General features: G+C 40.7%; 1 protein-coding gene across 3 annotated transcripts in view; it reads left to right on the top strand.

Annotated features, from left to right (window-relative positions):
- The window catches only part of BBX (BBX high mobility group box domain containing), a 105,391-nt gene that overhangs the window by 41,467 nt on the left and 47,970 nt on the right, over positions 1 to 15,954 (top strand). For all 3 annotated transcript variants that reach the window (XM_089692241.1, XM_089692240.1, XM_089692239.1), the window contains one exon: positions 11,430 to 11,628. In XM_089692241.1, coding sequence (XP_089548367.1) covers positions 11,430 to 11,628 — 199 coding nt within the window. The remainder of the gene's footprint in view (positions 1 to 11,429; positions 11,629 to 15,954) is intronic.

Genomic DNA, 15,954 nt, shown 5'->3' with positions numbered 1-15,954 from the left:
CTTTCTATATATTCACCCTGCCCCACCCCCCCTCCTCTGTATACACACTTGTCCTGTCCTCCCCCTCTCTATATGCACTGTGTTTGGCCCTCCCCCCTGTATATACCAAAGGTCTGGCCCCCCTGTGTGTGTACACACACACTCTCTCACACACACATACACATTCACATACACACAAACACACACTCTCAAACACACAAACGGGCATAGCAGGCGAACATACAGCCCAGGTAGCTCCATTTTCCACCAGAACACCTCCACTGCATCAAGCTCCTGCAGGGAGTACTGCCAGTCTGCCCGCTCCATCAGGTGGAGGTCACATAGGGCGGCATACAGGCTGCCGGGTCCCCACCACCTGCTCCGTCAGGTGGAAGTCATATGGGGCGCCGACCCCTTCGCCTCCCACACCATGTGCGCACCAGGTGAGCTCCGGAGGGGAGCAAAGCCAACTTGGCAATGATGTGCCTCAGGCATGGCAGGCAGCAGAAGAGCCAACAGAGCTTGCTCATTCTTGGACCCTGCATGGACATTGGGGGAGGAGATAGCGGCCGCCTGAGGAGAGAAACCCGACAGTGAGTGGGCTGACCGGTGCCCACGCGCCAGGTCCCAATTTCTGGTCGCAATGGCGACCTGGTGCCTGAGATTTGTCAAGAGGTGTGTGTGTGTGTGTGTGTGCATCTCAGTAAATTAGAATATCATCAAAAAGTTTATTTATTTCAGTAATTCAATTCAAAAAGTGAAACTCATATGTTATATAGATTCATTACACACAGAGTGATATATTTCAAGCATTTCTTTCTTTTAATTTTAATGATTAGGGCTTACAGCTAGTGAAAACCCAAAATTCAGTATCTCAGAAAATTAGACTATTACACAAGACCTATAAAAAAAATTATTTTTTAATACAGAAATGTTGGCTTACTGAAAAGTATATCCATGTACAATATAGTATGTGTGTATATATATATATATATATATATATATATATATATATATATATATATATATATACATACACAGCGGGTAATAGAAGTATTGAAAACGTCACCATTTTTCTCAGTAAATATATTTCTACATGTTTTTCACCACATGTCAGTAACAATCCATGAAAATAATGTTAAACATTCTAACTGAAATTTATTTGATACTTCGTACAAAATCCTTTGGTGGCAATGACAGTTTCAAGACTAGTCGCATGCATTGCTCAGGTGTGATTTTGGTCCAATCTTCCACACCATCAGTCTTTAAATCTTGAAGCTTCTGTGGGCCTCTTCTATGAACTCTGATCTTTAGTTCTTTTCATAGATTTTCTATTGGATTTAAGTCAGGTGATTGGCTGGGCCATTCTAGCAGCTTTGTTTTCTTTCTTTGAAACCAAATAAGAGTTTCCTTGGCTTTGTGTTTGGGATCATTGTCCTGCTCAAATGTCCACCCTTGTTTCATCTTCATCATCCTGGTAGATGGCAGCAGATTTTTATCAAGAATGTCTTGGTATATTTTTCCATTCATCATCCCTTAGAAGATAAGACATTTGCCAGTACCATATCTTGAAAAACAGCCCTACACCATGATGTTCCCACCTCCAGACTTCACTGTTGGTGTTTTTGGGGTGATGCACAGTGCAATTTTGTGATCTCTAAACATGTTGTGTAATATGGCATCCAAAGGTAAATTCCGGTCTCATCTGACCAGATTATATTCTCCCCGTATTTCACAGGCTTGTCTAGATGTTGTGCAGCAAACTTTAACAGTTTGCCTTTCTGAGGATTTACCCCCCCCCCCCCCCTTCCTGACCAGGCCTTTTTTAGCTATTCGGCACTGCACTATTTCTACTGGTAATTGTGCTGTCTTGCAATGCTGTACCCAAATGAAATGTATTTCCTTTTTTCACACAAATAGAGCTTTCTTTTGGTGGTATTTTATAACCTGTGTGCTTTTTATTTTTTGCACTATAAACAAAAAAAGACCAAAAATTTTGAAAAAAAACCTTTATTATTTACTTTAAAAAATATATAGTAAACTCAAAATTAGTCATAAATTTAGGCCAAAATGTATTCTGCCACATAAGTGTATATTGATTGCTTTGTGTGAAAGTTATAGCACCTACAAACTATGGTATAGATACTGCAATTTACGCCAGTTTTTGCTATACAGCACTGCACTAGTTTGACAATTGCGCAGTCATGCAATGCTGTACAATAATTAAATTTATGTTCTTTTTTTCACACAAGTAGAGCTTTCTTTCGGTGGTATTTGATCACCTGTGTGCTTTTTATTTTTCGCGCTATAAACAAAAAAAAGACCCACTTTCTTTTTTTTAAAAAAAACTATTTCGTCTATAAAAAATATGTAGTAAACTCAAAGCTAGTCATAAACTTAGGCCAAAATGTATTCTGCTACTTGTTTTTGGTAAAAAAAAATCAGAATAACTGCATATTAATTGGTTTGTGTAAAAGTTATAGCATGTACAAACTATGGTATAGCTAATGGAATTTACACAGCTTTTACTTTCTGACTTCCTATCACATTTCTTGAGGTGCTAAAATACCAGGACAGTACAAACACCCACAAATGACCCCTTTTCGGGAAAGTAGACACCCTTAACTATCTGCTGAGAGGCATGTTGACTTCATGGAAGATTTATTTTTTTTCCACAAGTTTTTGGAAAATTACAAAAATGTTTTTTTTTTACATAATGTTGTGAAATTATATATTGCTCACACAAACCATTGATATATGTGAAATTACACACCAAAATACAATCTGCTACTTCTACCGAGTATGCGGATACCACATGAGTGAGACTGTCTGGGAGCCTAGCCACATACCGGAGCTTGAAATCCAAAGACCACTTTGAAAGCCTCAAGGTGCGTAACTTCCTCATTTCACTTCCTCACTACTTATCACAGTTTCAGAGGCCATGAAATGCCAGGATAGAACCCCCCCCCCCCCCCCAAAAAAATGACCCCTTTTGGAAAGTAGACACCCCAAGGAATTTAAAAAGAGGCATAGTGAGTATTTTGCAGATCTAATTTTTTCTCACAAGGTTTTGAAATATAAAAGAAGAAAAGAAAAAATGTTTTTGTTTTCTTTATTCATGTTCCAAAAACTTGTGGCAGCAAACAAGATCTGCAAAATACTCACCATGCTTTTTATCAAATTCCTTGGGGTGTCTACTTTCCAAAGAGGGGTCATTTGGGTGGGGGGGGGGGTAGTATTCTGGCATTTTAGGGCCTTCGAAACTGATAGGTAGTCAGGAAGTGTAATGAGGAAATAAAGCCCTTTAAAAGCTTGAAGGTGCTTATTGGATTATGGGTTCCTGTACTTGGCTAAACTGCCAAAAAGTCTCTCACAAGTGTTATCCCCATACTCGGGAGAAGTAGCAGAATGTATTTTGGGGAGTAATTCCACATATACCCATTGCATGTGTGAGCAATAAATCCTTTAAGTGACAATTTTGTGTATAAAAAAAAAACAAAATATACATGTATGTATGTGTGTGTGTGTGTGTGTGTGTGTGTGTGTGTGTGTGTGTGTGTGTGTGTGTACACACACACACACACTCATCTTTCAAAAACTTGTGGTAAAAAATAAATTCTTCTATTAACTCAACATGCCTTTCAGCAAATAGTTTGGGGGTCATTTGGGGGGATGGGGGCATCTTATGCCTGGCTTTACAAGTTTATGCCACTCACTCTTCTAACCAACTGAAGACCAAGGCTTTTCTGGCACTTTTTGTTCACATGAAAAAAATCAGGACTTTTTGCTAGGAAATTACTTTGAACCACCAAGCATTATATATTTTTTTAAAGCAGACATTCTAGTGAACAAAATGGTGGGTGCTGCAATTTTTTATGTCACATAGTACTCACGCAGCGATTTTTGAAATGCAAATTTGTTTTAAAAAAATACACTTTTTTTTACTTTTAATGCACAAAAACACAATATATTGGCCAATTATTTGGTAAAATATAAAAGTTCATTGTATGCCAAGTAAATGGAGACCAAACGTGACATGCTTTAAAACTGCACATGCCCCGTGCAATGGCGACAAACTGCATACATTTTTAACCAATTGCCTACCGGGCACTTATACCCCCTTCCTTACCAGGCCAATTTTCAGCTTACAGCGCTGCAGCACTTTGAATGACAATTGTGCAGTTATGCAACATTGTACCCATATGAAATTTTTATAATTTTTTTCTTTTGGTGGTATTTACTTGCCGTTGGGTGTGCTATAAACAAAAAATTTGAAAAAAAGTTTCTTTGTTTCCATTATAAAATTTTGCAAACAGGCAATTTTTCTCCTTCACTGATGTGCGTTGATGAGGCTGCACTAATAGGCAGTACTGATGGGCACTGATAGACAGCACTGATGGGCAGCAGTGATGAGGTGGCACTGATGATGGGTATTGGTTGTCAACACTAACTGGCTGCACTGACTGGCACACTGACTGGCGCAACTGCTGGGCACTGACTGGCGGCACTGCTGGGCACAGGTGGGTCGCACTGCTGGGCACAGGTGGGCAGAACTGCTGGGGGGCACTGCTGGGCACCGATCATCAGTGCCCTGATGATCGGTGCCGATCCCTGCTCTGACAACTGCCAGTTCTTGGCAGTACTTTCCTCACGCTCTGATAGCGTGAGGAAAGTGCAGCCGAGAACTGGCAATTGCATTTCCCTGTGATCAGCGTGTCATTGTAAAAGGCCGCTGTGATTGGCCTTTTACCACATCACATGATCAGCTGTTTCCGTAGGACACAGCGATCACGTTGATCACCGGGTGCGTGCCCCCGGGGGTGCGCAGGAGATTGCGTTCTGGAAGGACGCCATAAGACGCCCTCCCAGAACTGGCCAGCCACAGTGTAGCCATCATTCGGCTATCTGCGGTCGGCAACTAGTTAATATCCATAGGCAACGCTTTTAAAATCCTTTACTAGCTACCATTTTAGATTTACAGAGGAGGTCTAGTGCTACAATTACTGCCCTTGATCTGCCGTTCGTGGCGGTACCTCACATGCATGGTGCAACCGCTGTTAACATACTGGCACGGGGTTCGCGCCATTATTTTGATTTGTTTTTAATTATTTTTACACTGTCCCTTTCCTTTGTTTTTATCACTTTTAATGCTATCACAGTGGATGCAAATATCCTCTATAACTTGTCATATATTCTTTTTTGAGAAATCTGGGGTCTATCAGACTCTAGATATCTCCTCTGCCCTTACATTATCTAATCTCACCAAGATCGGTGTGATCAAATGCTTTCCCAATTTACAAATGGCGCTGTTTATATCCTGCGAAACTGAACTGATGAAATGCTCATAGCTTCCGATTTCTTAGACTATAGAGATGATTGGTGCCAATCCAGTCTCCAATCAGCTCTATGGTCAGCTGGCAGAAACACCGGCTGCATTATCAGGTTCCCCCGATGGCACGGGACTGGCCAAGAAGGCCGTGGAAGGCAGCAAGGAAGGAGGGAGCATGAAGGGGTGAGCATATTCTCCTGCTGCTTGTAAAAGCTATCTTGCAGCTAATTGGCCACTAGGATTGCTTTTACATGAAAGCCGATCACTGGCTGAAAAAAAATTATACCGGGATGATGCCTACTGCTGCAGGCATAATCCTAGTATAACTATTCAAAGTCCAGTGATGTACCAATATGTCGCTGGTCCTTGTTGGCTATATGTGTTATGTTCATTTTTTTATTCCTCTATTCACATTGGCCGATGTGGATGAAGAAATCTCTGCCAGAATTTTTTTTTAAATATCAAAGCATAGTGGCCATCCACCCACTGGCCACCCCAGGCCCCCATGCTTCGGCATATATGCTATTTTTTTAACTGCGGATGAAAAATCTCATCCAACAGCACTGCACACACTTATGTATATTCTGAGAGCAAGACCCTGCTACTGTCAGAATAAACAAGTTGGTGCTGCAGCTGAATGGCATTCCTGCAAAGAAAACAGCAGTGGTTAACAATAAGGTTAACAATAAAACCGTAACTCAATAAAACAACTTTTTTATCGAAATGTGCCAAAAAATATTATAAAATATATATGCCGAAGCATAGTGGCCATGCACCCACTGGCCACCCCAGGCCTCCATGCTTCGGAATATATGCTCTTTTTTTAACTGCGGATGAAAAATCTCATCCAACAGCACTGCACACACCTACTTATGTATATTCTGAGAGCAAGACCTGTTGCTGTCAGAATAAACAAGTAGGTGCTGCTGCTGAATGGCATTCCTGCAAAGAAAGCAGCAGTGGTTAAAAATAAAACAGTAACTCAATAAAACAACTTTTTTATTGAAATATGTGCCAAAAAATATTATAAAATGTATATGCCGAAGCATAGGGGCCATCCACCCACTGGCCACTCCAGGCTTCAGCATATATGCTCTTTAACTGTGGATGAAAAATCCCATCCAACAGCACTGCACGCAATGGCTTATGTATATTCTGAGAGCAAATTCCTGTTGCTGTCAGAATAAACATGATGGTGCTGCAGCTGAATGGCATTCTTGCAAAGAAAACAGCAATGGTTAACAATAAAACAGTAGAACAGTAACAACAATGACAACAACAACAAAAAACTACAACTATTTTAGTTTTTTTACATTTTAAAATTTTTTGTGGACTTGTACTTTTTTGTATGGGTTTTTTTTTAACTTGAACTTACTTAAGACTGTAGGGTCTCTCAAAATGCGATAGCCAGTTTCCTGACTATCTAACATCTTTCTAGACCCTATGCAAATATGTGCCCTGAACTATGTCATGCTGTTCCCTATACTAAAATTCCACTAGTGTGTGTGGTGGCGATGGAAGCAGTCCTTGAGGCAGAGACCAGGTTGGTTAGGACAGGAGAGACAAAAAAAGTGGGTGTCACGCCTAATTCCATGTCTGCTACAAACACAGCATCTTTTTTGGGGTGTCCTTTGGGTTGGGGTACCAGGAATGGCATCGGGAAAATGCCTCTCATGCAGCCGGCTAACTGCATCTGGGTTTGGAGTTTGGGCCTCCCATGTTATGGTTATAGTCATGGACACAAAGGGGTTTCTCAACAACACCAGCTGCCGTGGCAATTTGGGTGGTCCTGTCTGCGTGAATGGAAGTCAGGATGAAAATATCCCATTTGTCCTTCCACTTCACTGCGAGCAATTCCATTTTCTCAAGCAGGCTTTTTCCCCCTTTCTAAGATGGGTATTTACAAGCCGTTGGGGAAAGCCCCGGCATTTAGGTTGCACGGTGCCATATGCGCCGATTCCAAGATTGTATAAAATGTTTAAATAGTGGCACGCTTTAATAAAAATTGTCCACAAGTGGTACCCCATATGGAGAAAGGATGACACCAAGTCCCAAACTATCTTGCCACTGCTCCCCATGTAGTCTAGGCATCCTGGGGGCTCCATGTGACTATCTTTTCCGTCATAAATCCGAAACTTATATGTATAGCCTTTTGCCCTCTCACAGGTCTTATACATCTTGACCCCACATCTGGCACGCTTGCTGGGGAGAAATTGTTTGAATGCAAGGTGGCCAAAAAAATTAATGAGGGACTCATCAATGCAGATGTTTTACTGGGGAGTATAGACATCTGCAAAATTTTTGGTTAAGGTGATATACGAGGGGCCGAATTTTGTGGAGCCTGTCAAATTTAAGGTCCCACCAAGGACAACAGTGTATTGTCATTGAAATGCAAAACATGCATTATACTCATATACTCTCATATCTATGCCTGGCCATGAGTTGGGTCTGTGGACCTATACAACCTCAATTCATTTTTTTTTAGTAATGCCCATGTTGAGGGTTAGGCCCATAAAAATTTTAAATTTGGAAACCGTAATGGGTTTCCCTGTGAATGGTCTGGCAAGGTTTGAATTTGGGTTAGCGACGATAAACTGTTGTGCATGTAAATTGCTTTGATCCACAATCAATGCATACAGATCTGTGAAAAACAGCTCTAAAAAAGGAGAGTAGTTAAATTTGCAGTTTCCACCTGAATTCCCGGGTTGGGCAGTGAATGGGGGAAATACGGGTGCTGCAGGCCTTTGTGCGAATTCTTGGTGGCTGCGGGACACTACTTGTGCTTGCCACCGCACCAGCTGGTACTGCACTTTTGGGACTCGCCATGTCACCGAGTGATACTGCAGTGCAGGTATGTGAAAGACCAGGATGTACTAGGCCGCTGGTGCTCGTCAGTTTACCAAAAGGTAGAGCGGCACTAGTACTGGCACTCTGATGCATATGAGAGTCATCATGCAATTGTAACATCTCAGCAACCTGGGAACGGGGTCAGGTATGTCTGACCTTAGCAGGGACCTCTTCTCCATCGTCTGAGCTATCTGTCAGGGTGCCGCTGCTGTCCACAGGTTCGTATTCTGAGGCTGATTGTGTCAGTGAGTCTTCCCCTTCGCTCTCATCTGACATGCTCAGAATCCTGTTGGCCACTAACATGGACATTTTGGCCACTAAATGTATAGTGTAACTCACGGGAAAAAGAGCACCTGGCTTTCAGAGACTGCTTGAACCGCTACAAAAAAAGTTACCAGCAAGTGCTAACAGAGATCAGGCCTGATTCTGCGAACACTGCGGTTTTGTGTGTAATGTATCAAGTGACAGTGATCTACTGACACTACACTTGCTGGGGGGAAGGGGGGGAAGCGTAGGGGCTGAACACAGGTGCCGGGGCTGATCCCGCTAATGCAGTGTTTTTGGGGACACTGTACTAATGTGAACGCTGGTATCATGGAGCTGATCAAAGATATTGAGCTGTTCAGACACTATACTAGCAATGGAGGTTTATTATGTATGTGAGCGTGTTCCTGTCAAGGAATCAAGGGGTTAAATGTGATTACTGGTGTACTGACGGGCAGTCTGATGATATCTGGGAGGGACGCTAACTCATGTTAGCGCTATCTGAAGTCGCCGGCGACACTAATACTGTGATCAGCAAAAAATCTGTACACTGTACTAATCAAACTGGTGACAGGGCGGTGAAGGGTCACTAATTATATCACAAGAGATGCATGCATTTCTTGTAATAAGAATAAAAGTTTTTTTTTAAAGGAACAATGCAAAAAAAAAAAAAAATCATTAAATAAATTTCTTAAAAAAAGTTTAAAGTGCCCCCTGTCCCCCCCGTGCTCGCACAAAGCGGTGAGCACATACGTAGGCCATACCCACATATGTAAATAGTGTTCAAACTACATACGTGAGGTATCGCCACGAACGCCAGAGCAAGAGCAATAATTCTCTTACTAGACCTCTGTAAGTTTACACTGCTAACCTGTAGAAATTTTGAAAGCATCACCCATGGAGATTTTTAAGTACCGCAGTTTCATGCCATTCCACGAGTGTGCACAATTTTAAAGCTTGACATGTTGGGTATTTATTTACTCGCCGTAACATCATCTTTCATATTTTACAAAAGAATTGGGGTATATATTGTTTCTTTAATCAAAGTGTATTTTTTTCCAAAAAATATATATTCATTTTTAAAAACTGCGCATTTCGGTTTTGGTTTTCTGCCAAGTGCATTTTGAATTTTCGGGTTTGTCACCAGAATTTTCATTTAGGTTCACCACTAGTAAAATGTATATTGTAACATGCAGCCTGGGGGAATATTTGCTATCCCTATGAGTAACAAATTTAGCTTATGTAATTGCTGTATATGCTCAATCACAGCAGTCATTTACTTTTTTTAACAAATTGAAGGCGAACTTTAGGAATATGAAAATACTACGTTCTGCACTGCTGCTCCCTGTGCACTGAAAGCATTGAAAATCGTACCTGTAACATGCAATTTTACCTAATCCCCCTCTGCCCAGGCAGCCAGCACTCACCTTGGACACTTGGTAACGAAATCACAGCTGCAATCACCAGCCGGAGATAAAATGAGCATGTTCGCTTGGTGTACTGTGGCAGATTCTGTGCATTGTCCCCATTCTTTAAGGGTTTGTAAGAGTGGGGGCACTGTACACAATTCCCCCTCCTACAGTTCAGTTTCCCACACAGCATTCAGATTTGAACAGACACGTAAGTAGAGCACCAGTGAAGGGTAACTGGGCCTATTTATATACAGATAAACAAGCATTGGTGCCAGAGAATAACCAGAGCCTGCAAATATGCAGGTGCTTTACAAATGAAACAAAAAAGGTACAGAAAACTAAACAACTGAAAGAAAAAAAATCATATACAGAAAAGGAGCAAAGAGTTTTGTAGCTTAAAAGTATCCCATATATTCAGTCTTTGAAATCATAGCTCCACCCATACCTGAAGTGCAGAAATGGTTCCAGAATGCTGGTCTCCAAACATATATTGAAGTGGAACTATAGGTTCTGTTGAAAAAAAATGTGGAACTAAAGGTATTAATGTTCACCTGCCTATCGATCATTCGCCAGTGCAGACATCTTTTCCTGAGTGCTTGGCTTCAGGCCTCTACATTGGCAAGCACGAGATGACATCACTCCTGCGCATGCACAGGGGCCAGTCATCCTGGCACTCAGAGACTAACACGGTGCTGTGAGCTGCGTTGCACATGGTTTACATCTCCAGAGAAAACGGCAAGCGGGCGGGTAAGAGCATCAACAGATATTTTTCTGTACTTGCAGCATTTTTAAAGAAACAAAACATGGGAAACATGCATTTATTGAAGATGTTTACTGCATTTTTAAAATATATTTTGCCCAAACGGACAGGTAAATTTCTCCTTCACAGCTTTGTACATTATTGACCTACAAAGGTTTTCTGCATTAACACGCCAGCTTTACTGCCTTCTAACATGTTCCAGGACAACAAATAGTAAAGCAAAGATCAAGATAGCAGTACTATAGCTTGCACCATTAAAACCAATTCAGTATTAACGGCTTTTATATTTAATTTAAATATAATACAGTGGGTCCAAATGGATGAAAATGAAGCAGTCTCCTAGTAAGCTTATTAGAGCACTTCCATGGTGTTCCCAGTCAGTGAATAAATATGAAATTGCTTCAGCAGTTGATTTGTTTGAAACTGGATTATTTTCAGTGGACGTCTTTTGCACTCTTGGTACTTTGTGTAGTACGTATGACAAAGTTACATTCAAAGCTGAAAACATGCTGATTTATGTACATTCCTTGCGCTATGAATATTACATTTGCATTAGATTTGATATCATAAGTGCAGTGTTTGTTTTATCTCTTCACTTATAAAGATTAAGTTTGTGTTGCAATATATATCACAAAATGCAATGTTTCCATATAACCATGTGCATGGGAACAGTATAGCGCAGGTTGCACAACGCTGGACATCACCTCTTGGTAGTTTCTAACTCGTTATACCCAGCTGCATTCCAAGTTTCCCTACCCAGGGTCTTGATCATGCAACAATTTGCATATTTGTTCCTTTTTATTGGACATTTTTTTAGTTTTTCTTTTTTCTCTTTTAGTACAAGGATGCATTTATGAAAGCACACCCTGGTTATAAATGGTGCCCTACAACAAATAAACCCATAAAAGCCCAATCTCCTACTGTGACAACAAGGAAGAAACTTTGGGCTTTTCCTTCGGACTCCATTAAGGAAATTCCAAGTGTCAAGAAAGAGTCCAAAGAAGAGGAAATGCCACAGCTAAATTTTGGCATAGCAGGTGAGTTGGTCTTTTTTGCTATTATATCTGAAAACCAAACAACCTGCTTGTCATTAAGGATAAACTTTGGAGAAAAAATACTTTACCCTTGGAATTGTGTAGTGGTTTTGCGTACAGTTTCCTTTTAGTTATTATGGTCAAGACTAAAAACATATGTTTTTATATTTTTATTTTTGGTCAGGTAAGTATGAAATGGCCAGGACCCCCCGTGGAGGTCCGTGTTTACCCACACAGAGATGCTTAGGTGTTCTGTGCATTCTTGTGCAGGCAGTCCCACTGCTGTCAATTGAGATGCAGTGGTTGCACGGACATTTTTGCATAGTGAAGAAAACAAAAGTGGGCCCAGATCCCCCAAAAGACAGGAGGGGAGAGAAAAAGAATATTTAAAGTGAGTAAAGAGGGTGAACGTCGACATGTAAAGCAAAGCGTGTACATGTAAAGCAAAGATTGTAACAGAAACAAAACATTGGTTTAAGTAAATCAAAATCAAATACAGTTGAGCCATGACAATTGTTTCCCTTCAAACTCTATGCAGAGCCAGACTATATTTTTGGATAAAGTAGGAATAGGTTAAGACCCCGTCAGTGTTTGTTTTTTTTTTTTTTGTTTTTTTTTTTAATATATACTTTGTGCTGTCTTGTGTCCCAGAGATTTCTATAAAGCCACAGCAGGAAGTAGGAAGGAGATCTTTACAAACTGAGGCTATGTTCCCTGTTAGCCTAGCTTTACTCTTGTGCAGGTCAGGAGCATTGGCAAAATTGTACGTGATCCCAACCCACAAGCAAAACACACCATTTTTTATTAGACTTGTAAGAGGGATGTCATTAATTCCCATGCATCATCAAAAGCGGCTTTTTGGGCGTGTGAAACTTTATGGTATGTGCAGCAGAAGAGTTGGGGACTTTGTTCCCTGCATTTCTTGCAGGTACAGTAGCCCATTCAGATGAATTGGCTGCTGTACCCATGATGTGCTCACGCAAACGCGCGCACTCACACAGTCTACACAAATGTGAACCTACTCACCAGACCAGATGTACCCATTGGAAAATTTATCATCACCTCCTGTTCCTGTCCAAACTCAAAAAAGGTGGACTTCCCATTCTTTTCTGTATTGAACACTGGTCACCAATGGTTGTCAACACTGACAGCTTAATGGAGACTTGTCATGACAGGAATCTGCTGTTGGTGACCTATTTATTTTATTTCATTTTATTTCATTTGCTTGCCCTTTTAGTTATCTTTTTGACATGTGTATAACAAGTCAGAACTTCTGTTCTGCATTCATGTTCTGGATCTGTGAATCAGAAAGCACTGATACAGAGGCTCAGAACAACAGCCAGGCAACCAGGAATCAGCTCTGTCAGTGTAAGCAATTATCTCATTATGGATTTTAATTTAAAAAGTCAGGATGCATGAATGCAAGAGATGACCTGTTCTTACAAATTGCATAGTTACTATGGCCTTGTTTACATGGGTATCCAGGGGGTGGTAAAATTAGGTGGTTGAGCCGCGGTTTTATTAACTGCCCAATTGCAAGTAAGCATGGGTGGTGGCCATGTTATTACACATTACTGCAGTTGTAGTTTGGCACTGCAAAATTTATACAACAGATTGCCTGCTGCAGGCAGTACCGTCTTCAATTGCGACCCATTCAAGTAAATTTCTGTTGTGTCCATGGTGCATCCCCAGTTTGCTTGAGGTGCAGTAATGAATTGGTGGATGGTGCTACCATGCAATCACAGAAAAATAAAGATATTCATGAGCACACCTTGGTATAGTAATAATCTTATTTTATTAACATAAAACAATAGGAATCACTGGCCTGTGACTGCGGGCATGTGGCAATTGCATGCCCATGCTATTCTGATTGAACATTCTTGTCCAGCTCCAAAAAATAAATTGGCATTCAGGATTCAACAGTATCACTCCCAAATGCCTGGCAGCTGATGGTCTAATGCCTTCTGAAAAGCGATCCACTGCAGATCGCTTTTTAGAGAGTGCCGTTCATGTAAACGTTCCCTTAGTTTGCTAGGCATGTTCTTGGAATGGGAGGGAAGAAATATTTATAATCCAGGTTCCTCCCACAATTAGAGTTAAAGGAAGAGAAATGTTGCTTTTGAGGTCTCCAAGCAGGTGAAGAAACTCAAGGATGACTTCTTTCACCAGCATCCAACCACCAGTGATTTATTGTTGTTGGATTTCCCTTGGCTTTAAAGTGCAAGCCCTGCTAAAACTTTTTTTTTTTTTTTATTGCCTTTGGATAAAATGGGTAAGGGTTAAAATTATTGTCAACTTTGGAATGCCATTAGAGAGATTACTGCCCACTTCCTGTCCTGTTGACAACAGTTTCACCAGACAAGAAGTGAGGAAAAATCTGCAACATGAAAACGGACAGAAATTTAAAAAAAAAATTTTGATGAAGGGTGGGGGGAGGGGTTGTTCAACTCTTGCCTTACTCTCCTGAAGGCTCCTCAGTCTGTTACTGTTGAAGATTTACTCTCATAGTGGGATCAGTGAGTGATGGAAAAAATCTATATAATCTCGTTATGGATACCAGTAAAACTTAACACTTCCACACTCTACTCAAAACCAAGACAAATGATATGTCCAGTTTTGGCTTGACATATACTTTAAATAATATGTAGTATCTGTTACCTGTTTTCTTCCATGTTATTGTGTGATCCATTTTCTAATAGATCAGTTTATGGCCCTCAATTAAATCACAGACTAAAAGGGAAGCTATTACAAAGTACACATGCATTCCTTTGCTTTGGGCAGAGCCCATAATGTACAATGTGCTCATAACAGTAAGTTTCAGTGTGTCGGGTAACATTAGATTGCTTCAGTGGCCTTCAGCAGAAGCAGAGATTTTCTTCTTTTAATGCCTACTGACAGTGCTTGCAATACTGACTACATCCACTCTCAGTAGATTCTTGACAATAATGCAGTAAGTGAACACAAGATAAAAGGATTAACAGGCACTTTGTTGTTCTTTGGAAGGTCAAATCTATCTGAATTGTTTCCCTCCATATGTTTTCTTTTTTGTGATGTTGTTTTCTGTTAGGAAAATGTACTCATGCCTTATTAGTTTTTCTCTATTGGTATGTGGCTTGCTTTTTGAAGCTGACATTTTTTTTTGCTGAAGTCATCTATAACTGCTCATTACAAATGAGATAATTAATTTAAAGGGCTGTAAAATCTAAATACTATTCCTGTATTTGCACACACCATTTAACCATCAGCACATTAATGATGCTCTTGTTCTGCATATGGGTATCTTAAAGTGATATTAAAAGAGAAGTAGGGCTTTTTTTCCCTATGTACTCTTATCTAGGTGGATGCAGCATCTGTCCCCTACCGGCTCTAAGGGTGAGAACTCTCCTCTCCGTTCTGAGCAGAGAGCGGGACAGCGACCTTCAGGGCCACTGTTGGCTAAAAAGGGGAAGCTAACATGGGAAGTACAGCCAAAAAAAGCTTTGACTATATTTAAAAAAATTCCTTCAAAGGAAAAGTACAAACGTATTTACCTGCACTGTGCAGTGGTTTTGCACAGATCAACCCCAATCCTCCTCGGGTCCCGCACCGGCACCTCCTAGCTTCTGGCCCCTCCCTCCTTTTAAGTGCCCCCATAACAAGCTGCTTGTTCCGAGCCACTGCTCTGCCTGTCCATTCACACATCTGCCAGCCCCCCCCCCCTCTGGATGGGGCTCAGGTAAGTATTTGGGGGGAAGGAGGGGGGGGCCGCTGCACACAGAAGGTTTTTTACTTTCATGGATAGAATGTATGAAGTTAAAAAAACCCTGAGCCTTTACAACCACTCTAACACGGAGTGTATGTGAACGCTATCGGTTAACTTTTCATATTTGTGCTCTTTTGGTCTGATGAATACAGTATATTATTGAAAGTGTTTTTTGTATGTGTTTTGATAAGTGTAAAAAAAAAACCCTGTTGACCCTGTCAGAAATCCAGGGCTGCCCTGTGCACTCTGCTGTCCTATCCCAAATCTTCTATAGTCAGCCCTACCAAATGTTCTTCTGAGCTATAAAAAATTCATCCTGTTATGAGGATAAGGAGAGGGGATGTTATTCTGAAGTTCAGCAAAGACAGAGTGACACAGCTGACACCATGGCTTGCGTATTACATCCATTTATTATATATCAATTTTTTATATTTAGAAAAAAAAAAATATATATATATATATTTACCTTAACTAATAGCAGTTGAACGAAATAGTGAGTTTGGTAATGAAAATTATCTTGGCATCAAAACACATTGGTTTTCCATTTTGTTGTCTTAATACTTCTTTCCTTTATAAATTATATATCT

This window comes from Staurois parvus, unplaced genomic scaffold, assembly GCF_062004578.1.
Source record: "Staurois parvus isolate SC_StPar_1 unplaced genomic scaffold, SC_StPar_1.0 ptg000580l, whole genome shotgun sequence".
Classification (NCBI taxonomy): domain Eukaryota; kingdom Metazoa; phylum Chordata; class Amphibia; order Anura; family Ranidae; genus Staurois; species Staurois parvus.
Note: the sequence above shows the minus strand (reverse complement) of the source record. Positions and strands in the feature narration are given on the sequence as shown.